Source organism: Lichenostomus cassidix, chromosome 4 (assembly GCF_008360975.1).
Source record: "Lichenostomus cassidix isolate B80296 chromosome 4, HeHo_3.0, whole genome shotgun sequence".
NCBI classification, from domain to species: Eukaryota; Metazoa; Chordata; class Aves; order Passeriformes; family Meliphagidae; genus Lichenostomus; species Lichenostomus cassidix.
Genome location: NC_139484.1, coordinates 29,697,277 through 29,723,587, shown reverse-complemented (window position 1 = coordinate 29,723,587; position 26,311 = coordinate 29,697,277). Strand labels below are relative to the sequence as shown.

At 36.4% G+C, this 26,311-nt stretch overlaps 1 protein-coding gene across 1 annotated transcript in view; it reads right to left on the bottom strand.

Annotated features, from left to right (window-relative positions):
• Window positions 1-370: 370 nt before the first annotated feature.
• GUCY1A1 (guanylate cyclase 1 soluble subunit alpha 1) overlaps window positions 371-26,311 on the bottom strand; it is a 37,714-nt gene continuing 11,773 nt past the window's right edge. Inside the window, exons 2-9 of the mRNA XM_085058569.1 lie at window positions 15,371-15,781; window positions 12,357-12,418; window positions 10,679-10,737; window positions 9,160-9,869; window positions 7,239-7,724; window positions 6,628-6,771; window positions 4,629-4,783; window positions 371-2,622 (exon numbers count right to left, since the gene is read on the bottom strand). Coding sequence (XP_084914695.1) covers window positions 2,421-2,622; window positions 4,629-4,783; window positions 6,628-6,771; window positions 7,239-7,724; window positions 9,160-9,869; window positions 10,679-10,737; window positions 12,357-12,418; window positions 15,371-15,619 — 2,067 coding nt within the window. The 5' untranslated portion in view covers window positions 15,620-15,781 and the 3' untranslated portion in view covers window positions 371-2,420. The remainder of the gene's footprint in view (window positions 2,623-4,628; window positions 4,784-6,627; window positions 6,772-7,238; window positions 7,725-9,159; window positions 9,870-10,678; window positions 10,738-12,356; window positions 12,419-15,370; window positions 15,782-26,311) is intronic.

The window sequence follows — 26,311 nt, the reverse complement described above, 5'->3', positions numbered from 1 at the left end:
AATTCTGCTTAAAGCTAAACAGACTTATAGCAGTTTTTGTAGAACAGGTCTGAACACAAGTACATTTTAAAGCACTTTCTTGAATCCTTGTCTCAAGTATTTGTCTAAATCCTATTTACTTCACTGAGACTCAAGCATGTTGCTTTCTGTGTACACTAAAGCACCTTATCAGAATTCTTGCCTGAAGGTTGACACCACTAAGGAAGATTTCAAGAATTGCCACAATGAACATCCTATTTAATGACAGATCTATATGGAATTTGGCTTTGAGCATGGCCATCATCCAGTCCAGCAATAGTTCTCTTCTAGGGACAAAAGCAAATTCCCTCCTAAGCGTCCCTCCAATTCGGTAGATCTGAGAAAGAAATCCTTTTTATTTTAAAGCCTATTTATTTTTTAATATTCAATAGACAACAGGGGTGGATAGATTCATACTGACTTCAGTCATTTCTGGTTTAATAACATAAGCCTACTGAACACTCAGGAGTCAAATACTCCTGCATTTTTATATCCAGGGGCACCCACATGGGACTGCTAGTAACCTCTGGGTATTTCTCGCAATAGAATAGAATTTTCTGGCCAATATAATATTGGAAAGATCAGTCTCCAAGATTTGCATAGTTCTTGTTTCCTTGAAACACTGCAGTCAAAAGTGTTACAAATACATACACTTGTATATATGTGTGTGTATATCTGGTATGTTCAAGACAGATGTGTTTATATATAATACACAAACTTCCAGGTTCCATTTTTGTGCCACAGAACTGTTTCTAAACATCTTGGACGGATATAGCAGACCTCAAGAAGGATTCAATGTATTAAGTTTTGTTCAAATGTTCCTTACAGGAAATCTGAATTGAAATATGGTTTTAAAATGTTCTTAATGCTAGTCTCTTATAAGGACTTTTCTCAAGACTCTGATGGTACATGTATAAATTTCTACTAAAAAATAGTAGGACAAGATGGTATATTGGGCTTCAGAATGTACCAGTTAAGATCAGAAAATGAACAAAATGGCACCTTAGTCTAACGTAATTGCTCCCTGTAAATATTAAGAGAGCAAAATCTGATTTAGTGGCAAGTGGTCTGGAGACTTTTGTGGCTTGGTATGCCAAACCCCAAGAGCTGAAGAGGTTGGAATAATAACTAATAAAACTTGATACTACTGGGAGTAGTAGTGTGTGTGCAAATCGTGCAGTTCTCCAGCCTGCAGTTGGGATCAAACTGTACAGCACAGAGGAATTTCCAGGCAGATGGATCAGCTAGTTAGAGAGATGGAATCCTCAACTCAGAACTCTTAACTAATTCTATTCTGCCATTTCCAGAGGCAAAGCCTTTGGAATTCTCCACTCATATTCCATTATCCACAACAGAAAAGCTTCTACTGTAGTAGTATAAATCTTTGTAAATGCATTCATATGTTTTAAAGCACTTCTGTTCACCTGAAGATTCCCTGGGCAACTTTCGAGTAAGTATGCTGTGGGCGTTTCCATAACACATCACCACTCACATTGCATCCATGAATAAAGACCATCACTTTAAGCTGGTGCATTTCTATTTCACACAAGCTGACTGGAATTTCATTTGTAAGCAAACATTCCAAAGCATGTTTTATTACACTTCTGTTATAACATTTCAAATTTAAATGACAACAAAAAGAAAACATTTATTGCTGTAATACATAATAACAAGTGGGTATTATTAAGTATTTTAAAAACCCTAAGAACTAAAATAGTTTGATGATTACAGAGATATTAGTACGTGATTATAAAGTGTTTTAATTTATATTCATTTTATACACAAAATAAAGTTCATGAAACAGTAAGCAGCAACTCTGTTATGCATGTGTATTAGCTACAATTAGCAGCCTGATCCAGAAAATGCTGAGCACCCTCCTACTTTGACCAGTCAGTGTGAGAAGATGGTCAGCAGCTTCTAGGATGGGCCCCAAATGATGCACTGGAAGGAGTATGTGATGGCAATGACAATATTTTAATGGACATTTTCTTATGGAATCCCTAGCAAGATACATTTTCATAGTCATCGATAAGCACCAGCTCACAACACTGCATGTGGCTGCATCACCTGCACATTACATTTCCTGACACTGCATATACAATACATCTAGAATTCTCAGTACAGAGAGAACTGTAGCACTTACAAATTACCACAGGGAAAATACAGTTTATAGTAGCATTTCCAACAGTGACATTGCAACATTACTTTAGCGACTATGTTCCTTATGCAAAGGGAAAACAAAAAGTAGTCAGTGACATACTTCCTGAAATTGTAATACTGGCTTTCAGGTGTTAACAATCTAAAGTGCTTTCATGTTTCATACAGATTTAAAAATTTTCAATTTATACAAAAACAATTCCAAATATTTATAAATTTATCCTATACATTTTAGAATGTACCATTTAGTCTATTCCTGTTTCCTCACCAAAAAAATTGGCATTGCCATCTCCCAGATCTCTCTTTTGAAACCAAGTCTGCGAGTTTGTTCCTTGAATATAAGAATCCAGAAAATAGCAAATTCCAGGGATATCACTTGGAAAATTTGGTGGAAGCTCTTCTCTTGAGCGTGGTGTGAACACAAAACCTGGGTATTCCTTTAACAACCTAGAACAAAAATGAATCATCTTGATTAAAAATGAATCAGTCACAAAGAAATGTAGATATTCAATAATTCTTCAAGTATGGCAGGGAGAATCCAATTTAATTTTTATAGTTACTTACTGAAAATGTAAAAAATAATGTTTACTTGGTAACCTTGATAACCTATTAAATTGTGCATCAGTGCAAAAGCAGTATTGCCTCTTTTTCTGTCTTGTCAACGTTTTGCACGTAGGTGTTATGTTTGCTGCAAATATTTTCAAAAATTATTTAGTGCTGAAAGCTAGCTGACATCAGCACATCAAATGCACCATAATTAATGTTTCGAAGAATGGAATACTGTGAACCTTATTAATGAAACAATTCAAACCCTCTTACCAATTCTAATATTTTTTGCTTTTTCACAGGTGGAAACAGAGATTGCAAATCTGTAAGGACAAATGTTGATAACTCATATCTAAGCTTTCAAAAAGTTGCTGCAATATACAGGAGCTGTGCAAGGTGCTATAATGTTATCAATGTGTCTTTAGAATTGGTGAATGAATCAAAATTAAAAAAAAACCACCAAACAAAAAGGAGGTTAACACCTCATTCACTTGGGAAAAAAAAAAAAAAGGGAAACAATAATTGTTTACCTGTTAATCAAATTGCCTGTTTTCTAGGGGTATCATTCAGAATTATTTTCCATATGAATGGAATGGGAAAAAAGTCACTGTTGGCCAGCACTGCTTTTGCTGATATACAGAAAAACTGGTGATGCTAATGCTCTCTGTGTTTTCAGAGTGCATGACCAGAAAGATTACTTTCTGTGTGCTCTAATACCTTTGCTACTTTTTCTAAATCACCTCACCAAGATCATCTAAAGCTTGGCACCCTGTATGTCACATAACACATGCTGCAGGGTATGTCAGGATCCTGTGCCAAATTCTCTGTCTGATGTTGGATGCAGAACCTTGCCACAAGGCATTATCAGATTTGTGGCTGTGGGTACAATCTGAGTAGGAACAGACTGCAATCCAGGCTAGAGTGAGGGCAGCAGAGGTTCCTTAAAAGGTAAAAAATCATTTATAATTTTGCTTATTTTACCCAGCAAGCTACATCACTTCCTTCTAGTAGATTCACTCATTACAGTACATTCTTATGGACCTTCTAGCCACTCTGGAAGAAACAATAATGTCTGTCAGCTCAGTAACTAAAATTCAGACTTGGACCTGGAGTTCAGATGTTGACTGTTGTTATCCTCACATTCAAAATAGTTTCCTGTTGTCTTACCTGGCATCTACAAGTCAATATTACTTGGCCATGAACATGTTGCAAGGTGATTTTGAAGTGCAATTAAACAGGTAATACAAAGAGAGTGTTAGGTTTGAAGGACAAAGGAAAGATTCTGTATTTCCCATGGGAGAGCCTGCTAGCTGTCTGCATAATCAGGGAGTACAGATTACTAAAAATATCTGATCTAAGTGGATAAATAGTACAGCCTAAGTTCCATACTAACAGATTTAAACTGAATTGGTGATCAAGACCTGTATAAACTAAACACTGGTGTGTTTGATTCATTGCAACCCATTCATTCGTCCTTCCTAACCAAAGGAGAATGAAGATGTCTAGGGTGATGTTCAACCATTCTTCAGTGAGGTTGTTGTTTTCAAGGGCACCTGCAGCCAGTTTGGCATCAAGTGCACAGTGAAAGCTCAAAGAAGAGCAAACTATATGAGAGAAGAAGGAAGAAAAAGCAAGATGTATGCAGCTGTGGTGTAAGAGGCAAAGTTGGCCCAAACAGTCAGCATCTGAAAAACAAGAATCAACTGCTCTGTTTCACCTTTTTTCTTACTGCTGCTGGTTGAAGTCTGGCTATTGATAACCATAGTGCATTCCTGAGCAGTCAGATAAACAGAAAAAAGGGAAAATATGTAGAAGTGCTTCAGGGAAGGAAAAATCCCAACAGGAAGATAAAAAATTACTACAGTAACATCTGCACATGGACATTTTACATACATCAAGCACTGTACCTGTAAGTTGTTGGGCTGACATTTATTTTTCTAGGTATACTGCAAGATTCAAACTTATTGGCAAGGGTTACATTATTTCCAAAAAGGCAATAACGAGGCATTTTAACCCCAACAACTCCAGCAAAGACAGATCCAGAATGAAGGCCAATACGCATCTTTAAACAAAAGAAAGAAAACAGCATTATTAGGTAAAATAGAATTGGTAAAGTCAATTTTTATAAATTATTCTTCAATTAAAAAAAAGAAAGAATGAGCTACTAAAATAAACTGAGTTAGCAGAGTCTCCTTAAAATATCTGTACTCTGGTCATTATTGCTTGTGGAGAGGGAACTTGCTGAAATTTATCTTGCATTGCATTTTTAGTAAGTAATCCTACCATATCAAAATATGACTTTGAACTGCTGTGAATTTAGCTCATATTTAGATTTTTGACTCTTACTTGGCTGATGCTGCTTTCTATGGTTCTTTTCGGTGTTCTGTTTTTCAGGTGTGTTCTTTCTCTCATGTGCATCATACATCTGTAGACATGTTTTCTTCAGAATAGCATTCTGACACAATAATGGCATGATGTCAGAAAGATTGCATGTCTACTATGCATGCTACTCTTTACATATCAAGAGAGTATCATACCATTATAAGGAAGCTGCAATTTCTAACTTTGAATGTAGTAGCAGAAAAACCTGCAACAAAAGCAAAATCTACCCACAAAGTAAAGATGGCTTAAATATGTTCATTGAAATATAAGTCTGATTCAAAGGAGGCACATAGTTTGTGGTCACACCTTTTTTTTCTTTGACAATTGATACATAAAATGACAGTAGACTGGGTGACAAATGTATTGCTTTGTACAATAGTCAATGATTTAATGAAATATTTAATTAAAACAGATGCATGCTTTCTTTAAAAATAGATTCAGTTTCCTTCTAAGAAGTTTCTATTAGCTGCTTACTCAATACAACTTTTTTCTCTTTTTTAAAATTAATTTTGAAAATGCAGTAGAAGGATTTGCATGTAAATTATAAACTTTTTATAATATTGTCAGGATGTTTCCAGATATTTTAAGTGTAACTTAATTTGATACTGCAAAATACAAAAAGAACAGCATTTATTTATAATACAATACTGCTGTTCTCTGTGATAAATGCGAAGTGTATAATCCTCTTAATAACCATTTTCTTTGTCTTGGAATACAAATATTCCTTAATCTAAAATTTAAAAAAAAAAAGCATTAAGCTTTCTTGAGGAACAAATGAACAGATAAATGTTAAAAATTAGCAAATGAAAGGCACAGTGAACTGAGACACCTTCATTAGAAACACCAGGATGTCATTCCAGGCCATTTGAACTAAGCCAGAGGTACACATAATTTTGCACACACTCAGGCCTTTCTTTTTCTTTCTCAATGAGAGATAATCCTACATGAAAATTTCAGTACATGTGTAAGTTCTCATTGAAAGGAAGCCATAAATGTAATTACCACTGAATTTAACAGTTGCTTTGACAGCATTAACACCATTATCTTATGGTGGTTCAGTATCTGACTGTAAAACAAGAACAGCAATGGAATCCTTTAAAGATGTGTGGATTACTACAATCAGAACGTCTTTGGGCATTCATATTCATAGCTTTTGCGTCAGAAGATTTAGAAGTCTAATTTGGAAAGAGGATTAGTCATTTCCTTAGAAAAGAGAATATTCCATGCCACTGACAGATTTATTGCTACTGAGACAAAACCTGCAGCGTGTCAGATTGCACCTCTTGACTTCATTCCATTCGTTTTTTGGGTTAATATTCAGATCTCTATTTCACCTTTGCCGCTCCACAAAATTCTTATTCATAGAACTAAAAAAGACAGCTTCTCCAGCCATAGTCACTTGATTCCCCAAATTGTCTGAGTTAATGCAACAATGTGAAATTTCCTTGAGACAAAATCCCAAAGAGCAACTAAACAAACAAAAATGTTTGTTTTAACCAAACACAATACAATAAAATATATGACCTTGATAGGCTCGCCATGGGGAGACACCACCTCGTCTGACAGTTCCATCATCTTCAGGGCCATCAGTGCTATTTGAACAGCATGGGTTTCACTTTCTTTGTGTAAGCCTCCAGCAACACAGTAGGCATCTCCAATAGTCTCAACCTAAAACAGGCATATTTGTTGCTTACTGTTACTGTTTGATAAATATAAAAGAACAGCCTAACTTTAGTAAGAATTGTAGCTACATACAATTCTTGACCAAGTCTTACTTTTCCTGCAAAATTATTTAAGTACTGGATAAATCCTGCAGTATCACGCAAAAGGAAAAATTGCACCACTTATATTTATTGCTGGACATAATTCTAAAATACTTTTCCTTTTTCATTTACTCTTGGGCACCCACAGCCACATTAAACACCTATTTACTCCATGTTTCTCTCTTGGCTGAATGAACAACTGTTAATGTTGATTTTTCTCATTTCTTTGTTTTGTGGTTTATTTTAATATGCCTTTCATTTAAAAAAGGTTTATGGCAAAATACTTTTTGGACCTCTATTATCTTCTGTCCTACTTAGTCCTAATTTCCTTTCCTGCCCCAGAATCCCACAGAAAAGCAATGAATTGTATACCTTGTAGACATCTAGCTCTCCACATTGGTAATCAAAGCGAGTATAAAGCTCATTAAGCATGGTGATAACCTGCATAGGTGAGCATTGAGAACAGATGGCAGTGAATCCAACAATGTCAGAAAAAAGCATTGTGACATTATTAAATTTCTTGGCTTGTACAACTTGTCCCTGCCACAGCTGCTGAGCAACCTCTCCAGGAAAAATTGAAAACAGAAGATCTACAGTCTTCTTCTTCTCTTCTTCAAGTGCTTGATGGGCCTGCTCAAGGGTTGCTTTTAGCTTTCCTAACCTCTTCTTCAGTCCATCCTGGGCTCTGGCCTGCTCTCCTATCAGAACAACATCTCTTAAAGCATTATGAATGGGAATATCTGAGAGGTACAATCCACGTCCTGTAAAATCTTCTAATCTATCCACACAAGGAGATCCCAAGAATAGAATGGCACTGGATTCAAGAATATAGATCATTTGGCCTTTAAGATCCATTACCTGAAACAGTTAAAAGAAACAAGAATTCATGCAAAACATGCATGGCAATGGTCTAGAAGCAAGAAGTTTTAGAGAAAATACATTTTGCTAAAATGTAAGAAAATCAAGACTGCTCCATAGTCTACATTTTCATTTAGTTGCTTAGAGAAAACATGGGGTGCTGAATCACAGAGCTATCAAATAACTTAGTTTTTATTCAGTGCTCTGGTACAAAAGGACCCCAACTTAAGGATAAAGACCTAATTATGTTTGAGTATCAGTTTATCTTAGGAAGAAAATAAAAGGAATAATTACGTGTATTTTCAGCAATTGATAAAATGTGTGACTAGAGTGGCCTATGAATTTCTACTAATAATTAGTTCATGCACCACTTTCTCCATAAGATAAATTGAGAAAATCTGCTTCAGTTTTATCATAGGATGTTCAGTACTCACTGCAATTTAAAATTAAAGCAATAAATAGCAGAAATATCCAATTTTAATGGTCTAAAAAAGAAAAATCTTTTGTGTGAAGTGTTTTTGTGTGAAGTAAAAACACTTCGGTAGTCAGTTGTGTAATGAGCAAGGTACTGCAGAGCTTAGCTTAACATGGCTCTGAAAGACCACTCTTTTAATAAAATATGTTCCTTACCAGTAGACATTTGCATATGCAAGTACATGAAAAATCAAAGCCAAGTCTACTGCCCCTTGTAATCATTCTATTACAGAAATGGATCTGAGATGAAGTAGCTACAGTTTTGATAACTGGGTAAAACTTTTGTAGTGTTCTTCGTTTAAGTTTTTGGAGTGTTGAGTTTGAACTGGTAATTCATCCTGGAGTGCCTCCAGTGTATATAATCTTGAATTCAGCTGGGATCAGGAAAGAATAAATACAGTCATTGAATACTCAATGTTTTTTTACTGTCCCAGGTTATTTTTCACAGACCCAGCTTCAGCAGTTGTAATCCCATCAGCTGAAACTAACTGGAACCTTTGGTGATTGTATATGATGAAAACATCACAGTATCAAAGATACCAAAATACCAAAGGCTGAATGATCACAGAAAACATCTACTTTTTTTCCCCAAATCCTAGAGCTGTTCACAAATTACTCAGGGCACTTTGCTAAATCTTTACCTGCCACTGTCTTTGTGCTGAAGATGCTCTTATTCTCAGCAGCATGGCATATCACTGGCTTTATCTCAGTATTTCAAATTATTCAAATAAAATCAAATTAGCAATCAGATTTTACTTGTGTAAAAGTCCTAAAGCAGAGTTTTGACTGAACATTGGCTTCAGAATCTGAATTACAGTTGAGTACCCTAATTAAATAATTATAGTTATATCAGATGTTCAGAGGTAGAAAATGCAAAATGCACCACATTTTGTGGCTATTTTCACTCCATCTGAAGAAAACAAATTCCTCATAGAAGTAATGGTGAAGAAAAGTCTCTTACCATGGACGGTTTCATATCAGTATTATCCCATCTTCTAACTCTTACAGTAAACTGCATATTTAGCATTGTCATTATTCCACTAAAAGTGCAGCTTACTTTGGGGGTAAGAATTTCAAAATACTCTTCAAAATTGGGCTTAGCTTGAAATTCTCTCCTGGTCAAAAGTCTTCTTATCCCATTTCCAATTTGAAGAACTGACATATCCTTATCAAACATAAAATGAAATGGGAAAGTCTTACAGAACACAGAGGCAGGAATCACAAGTGAAGATTGTGGTTTACATGGAGATAAGGAAGGTTTTGCACTTTTGACTTGTATGGAATACAGCAAATAAGGCTGATTTGCAAACTCAGTGCAGTCATTATGGAAACAAGGAGGCATGAGCATCACTTCCACCTCAGTTTCATACAAAATGTGAGCTGCTGCTTTAATGATACCAGGTAAAATAAGACTTGTGATTTTCTTAGGAAAGAAATAATAAACATTTAAGAAGTCCTGATCTTTCTCCAGGCATAATATGGAGGCATCTTCAAGTCTGTCCTTTTTTCCTGCTTCTTGGTTGTGGCCACTCTGCTTCAGCAGAGTAGTGAAACTATTCAAGAAGTCCTTAAGGGTCCCTCCAATAACCCCTAATATGTGTTCATCCTCTTCATAGCATATTTTGAATAGCTCTTCACCAAGAGATTCCTGTAGAGTCTCCACAGGAACACCTGCACGGAACCAGAATTTAGTCAGAACTGCACTCATCATCCTGAACCACAGGCTAACCTCCACATTTTTTTCACCCTCGGCCAAAGCAAATTATCCATATCCTTTCCTGATCCAGCACTGACACTTGAGGGCTGTCTCATTTAGGAGCCCTAGAAACAAGACCTGGAAATGGGAGGACAATTGGTTGTAGTTTAGAAGGATCCAAGATTCGGTGTTCTTTGTAGAAATGTAGACAAAATGAGTGCAAATTTTGGCACAAGATTTAAGTCAACCCCATTAGATTGATATAAAGGAGTAAAATAAGAACTTTAGAAGTTAACATAAGAATAAAATGGGATCTGCAGATATAAGTACTATGCCTGATCCAGTACATTAAATGACCCTAGGAATATTCTGGAGCTCTGAGGCCAATCGGCACAGAATGGCTCAAATCTTTGCTAGTAAATTTGTTTCAACTGGATAGTTGCAAGCAAACTGATTGTTGGGAATGTTCCAATTACCCAACTGTTACTGAGAATCCTTTGAAAAAATACTGTCACTCACAGACCAACTACATGCCTGGACGAGTTTAACAGTTTAAGTGTACAGAAGACCATACTTGAGTTCCAGGAAATATTAATTTACTATTACAGATGTAGCCAGAGTTACATATTGCAAATTACAGCAGTTCTCTTCCAACACACTACAGTCCTTCAGAATATGAAGTAACATATTAGTAACAAGGCTAATTTATATAGAATATATTATTTTTATATATAGCATATATGTTCTATTTATTTATATATATTATTAAACAAGCTTACATTACCTGCTGCATTAGCATGATCACTGATTATTTTTTCAAAATCTTCTCTGTCACCAGTTTTTCTGGAAAGATCATAAAAATATAAACAAAACCCATACATAATCAAGATAAACATGGTAAAAATAGTTAAGTAACAGTGATTTACAGTAAGTAAATACCTACCCTGTCTTTAAAGTGTATAGACCCAGTTTTGTTGATCAAATAGAAAGTTTTTAATTAATTCAAAATGGGGTCTTGGTAGGATCTTAGATTGTCCTGTGCATTTTTGGTAAATTAAAGTTTTGCTGGTTTGAGCTCAAATTACGGATTTAGGATAAATGGCCTGTCATTGTAACAGTCCTGGTTTTTGTTTGGTTTGTGATTTTTTTCTTGAAGCCAAAACTATATTTCATAATGTACTGTATAATACAATTGGAATTTATATTCAAGCATTTTTAGGAATGACATTCAAAGGAGGTGTGAAGGTATTTCTACTTTGAGAGGAAATACCAATAACAACTATTAACTTCAAAATTACTTGTTCAATGGTAGTAATGCAGATTTTTTACACAAAACTGCAGCTCTATGAGTTCTCCGAGGGCAATAAATGTCAATCTCAATGTCTGACTCAAAGTTTTGAAAACAACATATAGCTTAGATTAACCTTCATGTAAGCAGTAAACTCCTGATACCTGCTTTTTGAATTCCTTCAGTTGGAATACCATAGGTATATTTATATGCCAAAGCAATACAGACAGTTAGATTTGTTTTACACTTGCATTACTCCCTCATTCAGAATATCACAGTAATTTTTTCTTTTCAACTAATACTCCGGGGAAGCAACACATAATTAAAGAATGGGAAAACATTCATAGCAATAAGCCAGTCAGCAATTGCAAAGCACATCTGACCCGCTATCTTTGGTTCAGCCAATGTATGCAAAGTGCTTTAAAAATATCAAGTATAATTTAAAAGATACACTGCAATTATCTATTCTTATCATGTTAGAGCAACAGTGCAGTTTCCAACTTGATTATTTTTCTTCACTTCTGCAAGAAGATTTAAACTGATGGGCTTATTTTTTCAGATGCATTCAATAAATTGAATCCCCAATGTATCATGAGATGCTAATAAATTCTCACTCCCCAAAAGGCTCAAATAATTAATATTGGATTAGTCGTGAGAAGAGCTAAAAATTGAGCTCAGTTCCTCAGAAACAGAAACCAGAAGCCAAGTGAGCTCAGTAAAACATCCATGTCAGTATCTGTAGTGTATCATTGTTCACTGTATCAGAAACCAAAATTCTTTTATATAATACTATTTGCATTTACAACTCTTTCCCTGGGATCTTAGAAAGAGTAGGCTCGATCAATTTACAACCATATCTATCATTCCATCTATGCCCAAGCAGTGTCTGAGTTTCTCCAAACTCCTTGCCTGTTTCCCTGCACAAATGGCTAAATTTGCCCATTAAGTCAACTTTGTGAGTGATATAAATATTTGTGAATATTTTAAAATAAACTGAATCATTACTAGCTTACATTACACGAACTGTTACACACCAGTTTGACAAGATAATTGAAAACAAATTCCAGAAGTCCTGATCCCCAGTCACCACCCTATTTCCAGTCCTTTTGATCTGTCTGAAAAACATTTTTGCAGTGAAGTTAGTTACAAACCCAAACCCATTACACTTACATACCTGGTTTCTTTTATTCTGTGTTTTGCAAGTGTTCTCTGAAGTGCAAGATTTAGCCTTTCAAACTGGGGAAAAAAATATGTATGTCATATGTATGCATGGCATTGCTGAAAAATTTAACTATGAGAATAACATCTTTATACACAGAACTACTTTGCCGTAATTGGAACTAACGACTTTTTTTCAAGAATGTATTGTTGTTAGAAACAGCATGTAATTTCTGTGGTTATGGGGTTGACTTTATGTTCATCTCTTCAGCTCCAGTACCACTATAATTAAGCCCCTCAGCTCATGTGCACCAGTGGTTGTGTATTTAAAATACAATGATGTTCTTTAACCCCAGGTTTTCAGATGGCAATAAAGACAGCGTTGCTAAGAAATAAATATAACTAAACCAGCTTTCTATTATTACACAATCCCTCCCCCCAAACCTTCTCCCCCAGTATCATGACTACAAAAGGTAGAAAAAAAACTTTTCCATTTGAAACATATACTCCTAACAAAAAAAGCCACTTATATTCTGTATTATGCCCGGAGCAAAACAGTTAAAAATGAATCTTATACCAAATAACTTTTCTTGGGATATTAATAGTCAGACTTATTTTCAGGGCAATTTTCCATAGTGTCAAGACAGAAATTGCAAAGGGTGACAGTTTTAAATGCAGCTATAAAAGATCAATGTAGAATTCTATGCCTCATGTTACCTCCTTTTATGTTTTCAAGACTACAGCATTTCAAGAAAATGTTAGAATCATTATTTTAAAGAAAAAGAGTAATTTTGGCTGTGTATGCCACGGCCCCAAATATCTTCCAGATTAAAATCTAGTCACTAGATAACCTTTGTAAAAGGATTCTCTAATAAAAGACACTTTAGAGCATAATGAACATTTGCCTTAAATTACTTCAGTGCCATGATTCCATATCCTTTCTGCAGTTCTAATTGGAACAGATGGAACATTTTCCAAATATGCAGATTTCAAATTGTTAGGGCCAGCAAAGCTGTGATAAGTAAGTCTCTGATATTCAAAACCCAAACTTCCCACACAGACAGGGTCATAGTACTATACTGGCATGACAGAATTTGGCTGTGAGGCTTCCTGCGGCCTGGCTTTTCTTTGGTTCTCATTCCCTGAAGAAACTAGCAACTTTTACTGCATCTTTTTGGCATTTTCAGGATAAAAGTCTGCACAACCAAGAAAATATCACTTTAAAAGAAAGCAATATATTCTGGAAACGTTTTCCTAGCAAAAATCTAAAGTGAATTCGATATGTATATACACATCTACATATCTACCATATATCATACCATGTATATGAACACAATATAAATTATATCTGTGTAGAAACTGATACAGTAAGTGGAATGCCATCCAATTCATTGCTAATATACAAGCAATGTTCTGTATATTTCTGTAAAGAAAGAAGCAAATAAAACAACAACATGCACTACATTTTATCTCAAATTTAATCCAAAAGTTGTCTGGATGCACTATGTCCTGGACTTCCATGCACTGTTTCCTTGAGAAGTTCATGAATCAATAGGGTCATGATGCTAAGGGGTTCCTACTAAGGAGTTCCCAGTTGGAAGGAAGATGATGTTATTCAATGATGTTGTTTTACAGCAAGGTACTGTAAAATATCTAAGCAATGAAAAATATGTTTCTAAAGAACCAAAACCCTTTTATGGAAAACTGGGATTAGGAGGGTGCTTAGGGCTTGACCCCAAATCAGCATGAGAACAGATTTGGACAAAGTTCTAATGAATATGACTTGAATAATTGTAAATTGCAGCAACAACAACCTTGAACTTCAGTGGTAAAATAGTACAGCTCCTAGGGTAATAGTCATAATAGCTTCCCTTTGCCAAGCTTTTGTCCCAATGGATGAACTAGCCTATCATGATTATATAAACAGACAACTGCATACACTTATACCACTCTTTAATGAGAGAAAAAACAAAACAGTTATTAAAAATTCCACCAATAACTATATACTAGAAAAGCAATACAGCAATCATGACACCCTGGAATGGGTGTTTTCCCAGTTCATTTTTGGGTTACAAGTCTTCTTTATAAATTTAAAGATTAGTTTAAAGGTGTGAAGGGATGCATTCCATCCATAGAAATGCTGCAGAGGTAAAAAATGGTTTTCCAAAACCTAATTATCTAGAAGTTTAGTGAAAGGGTAATAGATGGAAACCTGCATAACCAGATCTGCAAATAGATTTAACAAAACTCCAGCACTTTAAATAAGGTACACTGAATATCCAAGTAATGGTATTATAACTGAGTGTACAGAACTGTCCATTTGCTATTTGTAGTCCCAATGTATGTCAATCAGTTCCTTCAAACTTCCCACTGAATTTGAGACAAGGCCAAGAGTTAAATGTTATGGAGCTGCATTTTTCATGTTCTTTTTACAGAGATAAACCATGGTATTCATCTCCATTCAAGCAAGACTGCACTGGACCTGTTTTCAGTTAAGCTGAGCAAAAACATAAGAATATCTTTGTGGTAAGCACGAAGAGTAATGTTTTTAAAAATAGTATGACAGGAGGTTAGCATCATAGCAGATGGAAACAGCTATTTTAATTTTTTTGTGATAATGACTAATGCACTAAGCAGTTTGGATTGAGTTAGGTGAATTGGTAAGATGACCACAGAATTTACACAATTAGCTAACAAGGCAGAATTTCTATTACTATATCTCTATGTAAAAAAATGCTACAGAAATAGATGGATTTAAAAAGAACAATTAAAAAGATCAGTGGAAGGTTGCAAATATAAGGCAAAAAGAGGGGAAATACAGTGGAAAGAATGATGTGTACAAAAGAGATTGTGGCAAAATTATATCCACACAAAATGGAAGTGGATTTAAACCATGGAGAACTACATAAGAACACAAACTTCAAAGCAAAACAACTTTCTAAAGGTTTAAATCTAAAGGCAGGCATAGAACACTTTTTTAAAATTTATTATTAAATGCTATTTACATTTTATTATGTAGTATCTATTTACCTCAGGAAAGATTAGTTTGCAGATGCTTTCAGTTAGTGTGTGCAGGTACACTCTACTTCTGCTCGTTTTCCTTTGTGGAAGGTTTCCTTGACCATCTTTTTCATGGACTTCTTTGCAGATGGGTAAAGCTGCTCTAGAGCTGTTTTCCGTGCAGTCCTTGTCATGTTCCTCAGTAATGTGACCTTGAGTCAGTAAGGAGAAAGGACATTCTCCTGTGATCTTCAAGTCTTTCAGTTTTGTACAGAACATACTGTACGAAGTCTCTCTCTTGAGATTAAGAGTACTTGGCTTTGTGTTTAATAGTTCTGTTTACTAACAAGAGCAGAAGATGCCAGAATAATAAGTTGATAAGGCAACCACTGTGGAAGGTTATTGGTAGCTATAAATCGCCACAGGAAAATATTTGTGCCCCTACAAAACAAGAAAGAAAACAAGAATTACAAACGTTTATTTTCTCTTTTAAATTCCCATGATGTGCCAGTTTTATCTTAAGTATATTAAAATAATGGATTTTTGAGGACTTTGTTCAGGAAAGCACTTAATCTCACGTGCTGTTTTAAGCATGTGATATCTACTAACTTCAGTGTTTCATGCAACTCAAGTTGTGTGCATCGTTAACTTGTATGAGTTGGGACTCAAGTGATTAAGGCAGAGGATTTGTCTTATCTGACACATATTTGGTCACACTGATGGATGAGGTTTCTGAAAGAGTGGAATTCCAATAAGGAAAACTTTTTAATTCTTTGTAAGTAGCTATTAAAAACTACCTCATATGGCACAATGAAACAGATTAGTTACAAATACTTAAATCAAACTTTACTTGATATCCAAGATATCTCTTATATAATAGAGAAACATATGACTAAAGTTAGTGTGTGTACTTCTTAAACACAAAACCATCCAAGACCAAAGGTTAGAGTCTCTTGTAAAAACAACTGAGTGGTAACAACTCACATCTTGGGAATTTGACCACACAGTTGCTTGGAAACACCAAAGGATTTTTATGCTTTTGAAGATGATATTTTCCAAACAACACATTAAAAAAAAAAAGCTGCACTTTTAATTTTAATACTGTTTCCGTTCGTTACAGGGCCAAAGCCCAGCTAGAACCTAATCTGGCTACTGCCGTAAAACACAAAAAATGTTTTTACAAATGTATCAGCAACAAAAGGAGGGCTAAGGAGAATCTCCATCCTTTACTGGATGCAGGAGGAAACATAGTGACAGAGGATGAGGAAAAGGCTGAGGTACTTGGTGCCTTCTTTCCCTCAGTCTTTAATAGCAAGAATAGTTGCCCTCAGGGTATCAAGGCCCTGTGCTGGAAGACAGAGACAGAGAGCAGAATGGTGCCCCTATAATCCAAGAGAAAATGGTCAGTGACCTGCTACAAAAATTATGACACACAAGTCCATGGGGCCAGATGGGTCCCACCCAAGGGTATAAAGGGAAGTGGCAAAAGAGCTCACCAAATAATCTTCCATTATTTACCAGCAGTCCTGGCTAATTGGTGGGAGGTTGGCTAAGGTAACATCCATCCACAAGAAGTCAGAGGGAGGATACGGCCTGACAGCCTGACTGCAGTCGGGCTCGGTCAGCCAGGGAAGGTCACGGAGCAGATCATCACACAACACATGCAGGACAACAAGGGGATCAGGCCCAGCCAGCATGGGTTTAGGAAAGGCAGGTCCTGCCTGGCAAGCCTGATCTCCTTCTGTGACAAGGTGACCCACTTGGTGGAAAAGCTGAAGTCTACCCAGACTCAAATAAAGGCTTTGGCACCATTTCCCACAACATTCTGGAGAAACTGGCTAGTCAGGGCTTGCCTAAGCATATCTTTTGCTGGGCAAAGAACTGGCTGGATGGCCAGGCCCAAAGGGTGTAGATGAATGGAGTTACATCCTATTGGCATCTGGTCACTAGCGGGGTTCCCCAACGCTCAATACTGGGGGCAGCCCAGTTTATTATCTTTATCAACAACCTGGATAAGGAGATTGAGTTGACCCTCAGTCAGTTTGCAGGCAGCACAAAGCTGGGTAGGAATGCTGATCTGCTGCAGAGAGATCTGGACAGGATAGATCTGTGCACTGAGGCCAGTCATAAGAGATTCAACAAGACCAAGTGATGGTTCCTGCCTTTGGCTCACAACAGCCCCATGCAGCAATATAGGCTAGGGGCACTGACTGGAAAATTGCCTGGCAGAAAAGGACCAGGTGCTGGGGGTGCTGGTTGACAGCAGCTGAACATGAGCCAGCATGTGCCCAGGTGGCCAAGGCCAATGGCATCCTGACTTGTATCAGGAATAGTGTGGTCAGCAGGACCAGGGCAGTGATTGTTCCTCTGTACTCAGAACTGGGGAGGCTACACTTCAAACCCTTCAGTTCTGGGCTCCTCAAGAAGGACACTGAGGTGCTGGAGCATGTTCAGAGAAGGGTAACAGAGCTGGTGAAGGGTCTGGGGTATAAGTTTTATGGGGAGCAGCTGGGGAAGCTGGGTGTGTTTATCTTGGAGAAAAGGAGGCTCAGCAAAGACCTTATTGTGCTCTACAACTGCCTGAAAGGAGGCTGTAGCAAGGTGAGGGTCAATCTCTTCTCTCAGGTAACAAGTGACAAGATGAGAAGAAACGGCCTCCAGATTTAACAAGGGAGGTTTAGACTGGATATTAAGACACATTTCTTCACAAAAAGAGCACTCAGGAACTGGAACAGCCTGCCCAGGGAAGCGGTAGAATCATCATCCTTGGGGGTATTTAAAAGATGTGTAGATGTGGCACTTAGGGACATGGTTTAGTGAAGATGATTTATTTCAGTTAGACAATCTGAAAAAGGCTCTTTCTTTCATTTTCTATTGACTGTATCTCATTCAATCAGATCCTCTCATCCTCATATAATACTCTTTAAAAATAATCCTTGAGAGCTTTTGGCAACTCTGGAAGCAGCTAAGTATTACATTTTTCTCTCTGGAGAGACAACTATTTCTTTCAAAGGGACTATGGCTTTAATAAGCCTGTGCACTACACCATTTGTTTCTTGCTCGAGACACCCTGAGGGCATTTGGGGTCACACAGCAACTGTATCAGGGTTAAAAATAACTAATTCCCTGATACAGGTTATCAGCTGCTGCTTTTGAAACAGCTGGAATGAATGGCACAGCAGAGAAGTGCTGCAGACACAGCACAAATGACAGGGATAAAAGGAGAAATAGGCAGGAGCTACTTTGATTGGACCTGCTGCTGAAAAAAGCATTTGGCAGAAAAGCCCCTTTTAAAGTATGCTGTACTACTGATGGTGTCAGGCTAGGTCTTATGAGAAATCTATCAAAATTAACATCTTATTTTAAGAATCAATAAACACAATGCTAAGAACAAGAGGCTGAAGAATGTTTACATAACATTTTATATTTCTGATTTCAGTTTTTGCGCAGAAAGTCATTTGTTTCTGCTGCATGGACATCAGTAATGCTTCATTTTTTATTGCTGAATAACGCTGTATAGCAAATAAAGCAGTGAAAAATTTAAAGCAAGAACCATACTCCAAATACATAAATATACATAATTCTTTACACTGCAAGTGTTGTTTTATATATATAAGTATAGTTATTTTTATGCAGAAGCCATTACGTACCCAATATTACTATACTAAGAAAGAAAACCAGAAAAGAAACATATTTTCTGTAGTCAGACTGATCTGTGTACTGAAGTAAACATAACATATATATGCACCATTGTCAAAGCTAAAAAAAAAAATAAATAAATATGGCTCTAATGGATCGTACATATATACTCACATGCTTTGCTGAATTTGCACCTTAAATTTCAAGATAAATTTTGAATTTATAAAACAATTACTAAAACTTCTTAAGTCAAGTATGTCAGCACTTTGAAAGGAAAAAATCTCTGAAATCTACTTTGGTGAAAAAATGTAGATTAAACATTTAAAACATCTCCCTGGGAATGCAACAGTGCAATTGTATATGCTGCTATTTAAACAGTCTGAAAAAGAGGTTTCTCAGTGAAGAATGTAAGAGTGAATTAATAGCTAAATTAGATAAAAACAGATATTTACTGCATTTGCACTAACCTAAGAATGAAGAAAGTGAATGACATTCAGCAAGTACCAATGGTTTTGATGGGTCTTCTGTTTCTTTGGTTGTTTTTCTCCTGCTGATGGAATTATTTCTCTATTTTATAAAACAATAACCTGGAACTATTTGGGATGCACTTTCATGCTAGCATATTGTATTTTAATTAAATTACATTTATTGTGATAGGAAAACTATCCAGGCAGACAGAATCAGTTCTGTAAAGGAAACGATGCCATTGCTGTACACTTGACAAGTCTCTAGAAGCAGCCAAGTTGGAAGAAGAGGTCCCAGAAGATGGTCATGGGACAAGACTTTTTTAGAGGCAAAATGGGCAATGATGTGAAGATCCCTGAGTCAACAAAGCTGCTGGACATACAGCTACTGTGTCTGCAGCTTCTTTTTGTGATGCCATCCTTTGTGCTGCGGGACACCTGCATTCATTCCTGCCCTGGTGGGGACTGGAATCTTTGTCCTTGATCTGAACATGACCTTGGGCTTCTGCCAGTTGCTGTTTATGAACACATTATCATTGATTTGCCAGAAAGTGGACATCCATGATGTTTCTAGCAATAATACTGTTGTATGAAACCAGTATCAGATCCTTAAAGTCCAAATACTGAAGTTCCTACAGAAAGTGTTCTGAAGAGCCATTTTCTAAGAATTCCGAATTTCTTGTTTTCCCAGAAACAAACGGTATGGTTATTTGATAACAGACATCCCAGTTCAAAACCATTATCAATTTAATAGGTATAACAATTTTCAAGCAGTGGTCAGTTCAAACCTCTTTCTGACCTCTGCAATGACAAAACCCCCTAAATCACATCTTTAAATAAACAAAGCAGAAAACCTAATTCCATGACTCTTGAGGATTCAAATACTGAAAAAAACCTCTATGCATAGACTAGGTCTTCCTTTATTAAAACATCAAGTTGACATCTGGTATCCTAAGTGCATCTCACACTTAATTAAACTAATATTCAGAAAAAAAGTCTATTGTGTTATATGTCTCACTCAGATGGTAATTAAACAGTGGTGTTAAAGGTCTGACAAGAGAAGGATAATGAATCCCCAGTGTAGAGATTACAGAAGGAATTTCAGCAGTATAATGGGCCTTAAAAAAATATGAAAGATTATAGCACACATCACAGGTTAAGTCAAAATCTGCACATGTGTTTCAGGAATGAGGAACACCAGCCCCTCCCATTGTTCACAATGTCTTTAGACATTTTGTGACCATAACGAAAAAAAAAAAGAAACATAAAAAAAGTTTCTGGTTTTAATTCCTCTCCAAACATGGTTTGAGAGAGCTCATCCCAGGGGAGTAGCAGTGTTTAATGTGAATTCTCCATCTCTGCCATATTAATTGATGTCATAGTTACCTTGGGAAACAAATTGAAAATTAAATAATCTGCTGTGAGATCAGACTACAAGCCACCAATTTATTTAGAGTCTGACTGAGTACAACATGGCACTGTGCCACTCAGAAAAGTGAAGATGACTTTACATAATATAGTCATAGCTGCAGGATAACTTAACACTGTTCAAAATGCTTTGTACAAACATTTCATTCTAAGCTTACATCTATACTTGTCTCACAGTCAAAATGCATTCCTGTATGTTTATTTGTACTAGATGCTTCTGAATATTTCCTTTATTACTGTCATGAAATACAGATCAATGAATCAATCATACAGTAAAACTTCTAATATTAACACAGCCATTTATAAAAATTAAGCAATACCACTTGTCAACAGTAGCTAAAGGTAGTTTATAATCTTAATTTATGGACATGGCACAAAAATTAGAAGCAACATTAAATACTTTTCTCTTACAACAAGCAGAATCCTTTGCTCAGAGTAAGACTGAATATGATATGATGATATGTAATTTTTTAATTTTAGATCATACATATCATTTTGTTAGGTGAAATGCTGCACGTAGAGCAAGACTTTTAAAAAGTAATTAGTTTGTTTTGCAGCAGTCAGAAGATATGGCTGACTGAATGTAACTTTCTCTAGCACAAGAGTAACCACAGCACTTGCAGGAGTGGTGTGGAAGTCTTTGCCTCCACAGAAGCAGCTGTTAACTTCTGCCTTTTTGTAAGAAAGAGGCTTGCAATTCCCACTCAGCTCAGATCTCTGCGGCATTCAGAATCCACTGCCTTTTGCCCCTTGCCAATCAGTGCCTCTGCAGAGAGCAGGGCAGGAGCTGCTACTTTCATGCACAGGAAAAACACAACCAGCTTCTAGTCAGACAGGTTAGGATGCAGCACCCACCCTATCAGCAGCACCTCATTGCTGTTTCAGCTGCTGTGCCTATCAGCTGACAAACACAGCTAAAATAACTAAATCGGATCATTTTGTCTTGTACTATGAAGTACAATATTTGCATCTTATTTTTTCATGTCAAGTACTGTGGGTAGCAACAAAATCAAAGCCCTGGCGATTGGTCTGTTTCCAAGGATCTTAAGGAGGTTTCTAAAATACTAAGAGAAAACAGCTCAAGTCCACATCAATATATAAGCTCATCTTTTTTAAGAAGTCAAAGTAAGTATTTATTAATCTTATTAAATCCTGTGCAAATCAGTTAACCTTTCATTGGTTTCTTCACTGTAGCTTAAACATGTCCTGGCTACACACACCTTCAAAGCATCAATTTGTTTGGGTACTGCAAAGCCAAGGAGCTGAGGTCTAGAAAGTCCCTAATATATGTGACCATTCAATCCTAAACCACTACAACCCTTTTGTAGACACAGGCTCTACTTACATTACAAAGTAGTAAGTAGTTTCCTACAAGATTTTACAGTTTTTCACAGTACACATTTTTGCTACCTGAGCAAAGGCCATAAATAATGAAAAGGTTGTTATCCTGTCTACAGATCAGGATAAGACATGATATTGAACAGTGGACTTCACAATAATTTACTGGTGCCTAAAAAATTACTAGATTCAGCAATCTCAAATTCCACTCCAGCTCCCAAAAGGAATATGCTTTGCCAGGCATTATCTTTTCTACTTGATCACCCAAAATTTCTACCCTTCTTTCTTTCAAGCTAATCCTGGTTCTGATCTGTCTTTAACCCAAAGCCCTTTCAACATAATTTTTTACTATTTTTACCCCAAAGCACTGATTGCCATTGTGTGCTGCACAAGCCCAGTTCCAGTGTCCTTATCACCAGACAGAGCTCTATTTAGGGCTATTTCTAAGAGAAGTATAGTCAAAATTTTTCAGCATACTTTTGATTATAACGAAATACCACAGCACACCACAGAACTTACTGAATTAGTGGAATTGCAGTGATTCCCAAAGTAAAAGACAGTAAAAAAATTATGATAAAATAATACAAGTCACACCTATCAATCATTGTTTTAACAGTCCAAACATTTTCGTATATCCAAATTCAGTGTTGCAATTCATCCTAGTGACTGTCCTATATGACTATGTGACTGCTTAGGGCAAACTAAAAATCTAGACCTTGCTTACAAGAAATCTTTCTCCCCACATAATGTGGAATTTCCTCACCTTTCTGTATTTCTTTTTCTGTACAAAGTGTTTTAAGAAGCAGAGAAACACAATCAAGTGTTTCCCCTGTGCTCCAAGCTGAGTAGATTGTGATCTGCAACATTAGACAGATACCAAGCCAAGAGATGAAGCAAGTAATTACCTTTGTTTTCTGAGAAAAACTCAAATTATCTACTTGTTATCTATCTTGAAGTTAAGTTTCACAGAATACATGTCAACTTCAAAATAACTAATACATCTTGTTTTAAAGTCATGGGACAGACATTTCTGCTGCTTCAAAATACTAGCATTTGTGTAATAACACCAAACACTCTATCTTTATATTGAACCTAATGTTCTTGAAGACAGGTCAAAACCTTCATTCTAAAGTATCACTAAATTTCTTATACTGGTTTTGTGACTGACTCATTTCCCTATAATGGTCTGAAGCAAGTCCCTGGATCCAAATATACCCCTGGGAGAAGCCCAGACTCCAGATCTGAAAGTTATATAGCAGCCACATCTCTGGTTTCAATTAAAAGCACAGGGGGAACCTTAATTACTACACACCCATATTTTGGCATGTAGCTAAAGGAAGGACTGATTCCCAAATGTTGCTGACAAAATACATATTTGCCATTTTAAGTATCACATTAAGTACTTTCGTTGGGTAAATATTTTCCTATGTTAGGACCAAATAACAGAGAGGCATGCTGAGAAGACAGCGTGGGAAAAATATTCTCTTCCTGTGAGTCAAAACCTCACAGTGAAAACACTCCATAGCAAGCCCAGCAGGCAGGCTTACAGCACCTGATCTCTGCTTCCTCTGTCACACACTCAGGATGAAATGGCAGCCCTGGGCTCCCTCATTCCTGCTCCACAGCAAGGCTTGGACTCCCAGCTAAGCAACCTCCCGTGGAGATACTGCTCCTGAGAGCCACGGCCTCCTTACACTGCAGGAGCTCTGCAGCTGCACTGCTCATGGCCATCCTTTCTGAGGCAGAGATAAAGATACCTCACAAACACTAGAAACAACCTGCTGGATGTAACCACAACGCATTATTCAAGTTTTGGGTTCGGATTTGGGGCTTTTTTTTGAGAAATCCTGACACTGAGCTCACATAACTGATGAGACCCCGAGTGATCTGGGTGCCCAGATGAGGAAGCAATTGAAGTAAAGGAGCTGCTGCAGCGAGGACAAGCAATCCAAAGCATCTGGAAATTATTCTCACACTTTGAAGGAATATATTTTTAAATACAGTGTAATCTGCATTTGCAGTCCCTGAAAGTACAATACTTTCATAAAACTTGTAAGAGAAAAGCTAAGAAAAACAAATTTATATCTTCTTTTCAAGAATTAGAACTTGTCCTGAGGACATGCAGTGGTCGTGACAGTCAGCAGGAGTTAAACATAAAGATCAAAGCCTTGCCCACTGCCAATGGAATTTAATTAGAAGCCACAAAAGGAGAGCACTGTGGATCTAGAACATGAAGACATTGTTAATTGTTGTGCTTGCTGGTTCCTTCCAAATACATACTTACAGCTCAATCTCTCAAACTTAGTAATGCATAATACTTAACTCATTTAACTGGACCTTTAACTTCAAATGTCAGCAATATCTGACTTGTATTTATTTCATAGGTCAAAAATGCTTTTTAGGAGAAAATAAAGAAAAAAATAAGGGTAATTATTTTGTGATAGAAGTAAAATCTAGTAACCTTTTATCCCATACCATTAGTGAAATCTTTAGCTAGTATTCATGACTTAGCCAGGATTGCCGCATCTTTTACAATAAATGAAACAATATGCTGTTTAAAAAGTCCAGATTTCTAATGCATGAAGTAACTTCTCATTTGAGCACCATGGTCTGGATTAACTGTGAAACAGCTCTTAGAGATGATAAAAAAATTTCCCCTACTTCTTGAAAGACACTTATCTTGCTGAGATTTGTATCTGAACATATTGATCTTACTGAAGTTGATGTGAGTAACTGTTTATGCAAGTGACACATTGGCAGGCATAAATATTATTTTCCCAAACATACTGGAGCACTGCAGAGCCATATAAAACATTGATTGTAGTGTCTAATGATAGTGCATATGGTTAAATATTCCCTTTGTGTTCACAGCTTTCAATTATAATGAACAGCAAGTTTTATTTATAAAAGTACTAAAAGTATTATAAATAAAAGTATCAAAAGTTTCCATGAACTCCACAGATCTTAGAAAACTGTCTTAAAACTAGGTCTGTAGAAAGAAAAGTATTTCATTAGCAAATTTCAGTTGCAGAGTTTTCTAACTGGGTATTTGCCACCTGTCATTTCTGTTTACAGCACCTACAAAATCATTTTCACACTGAAAGTCACTGACAACTACCTTTCATATTTATTCATAGCTAAGCACTCATGCCAACTCCCATTGAAGTCAATAGCAGGTTTCTGGATATAGCAGGAATAGGATTAAACCTAAAAGGTCTGTGACTACTGTCACTGAAATACTGATTTGCATTTTCTCTTATTTTTGAACCAAAATACGACCTTGGCTTTTTTAATGTTGGGTTTTTGCAGCTAAGTGTGCAGATGCGATAATAGCGGAACTGAGGTCATTTGTGATTACAGAAAGGTTAAAAACTATGCATGGGAGGGTAATAACAGGAACTTCTGATTAGCATAAATGATTTGTCCTGCAGCATTGAGGTCATGTCCTTGTTTTTTTCTGAAAAAAACACATTGGTTGAAGTTGTGTAGTCAACCCAAATAGATGGCTGAAGGGGTGTTTTCATAGCCATCATGCAGATTCTGATTCTGCTTTGGTAGATGGCAAAGGAAAGCAGCTCTGAAGAAGCAGAGAAATCAGCTACTTTCCCAATTGTTCTCTTCCATGGTATTTGCAGGGCAGGACCAGAAGGCACGTTTCTTTTTGATTAAATGCCTACAGATGGTTTCTGCTACAAAATATGTTTTAAAATAATTGGAATTGCTGATTTAGCCCATGTGCACTGTAAATTAGCACCTTCCTTTTTTATTTCGGTGATTGGCCTGTCATTTTGCACACAATGGTACAGGCAGATACAGTTATTCATAGCCCATCTCTTTCAAAATCTGCTCTTCCCAAAAAGAATTGAGTACACAAAAGGAAAGCAACTTACTTTTAAAAAGATTATCAGCACATCCTGTGAGGCTGACTGCTCTAGGAATACATTACAATACCACTTTGCATATATTGTTTAGTCGCTTTCTAATACTCTTTTGCAAAATACAGCAGAATATGCATTTAAAGCAGAGAAAGCTAGGAAAATATATGAATTTACATTGTCTTTAAAAACACAGGCTTATTTTTTCACTAAAATGATGAAGCCAA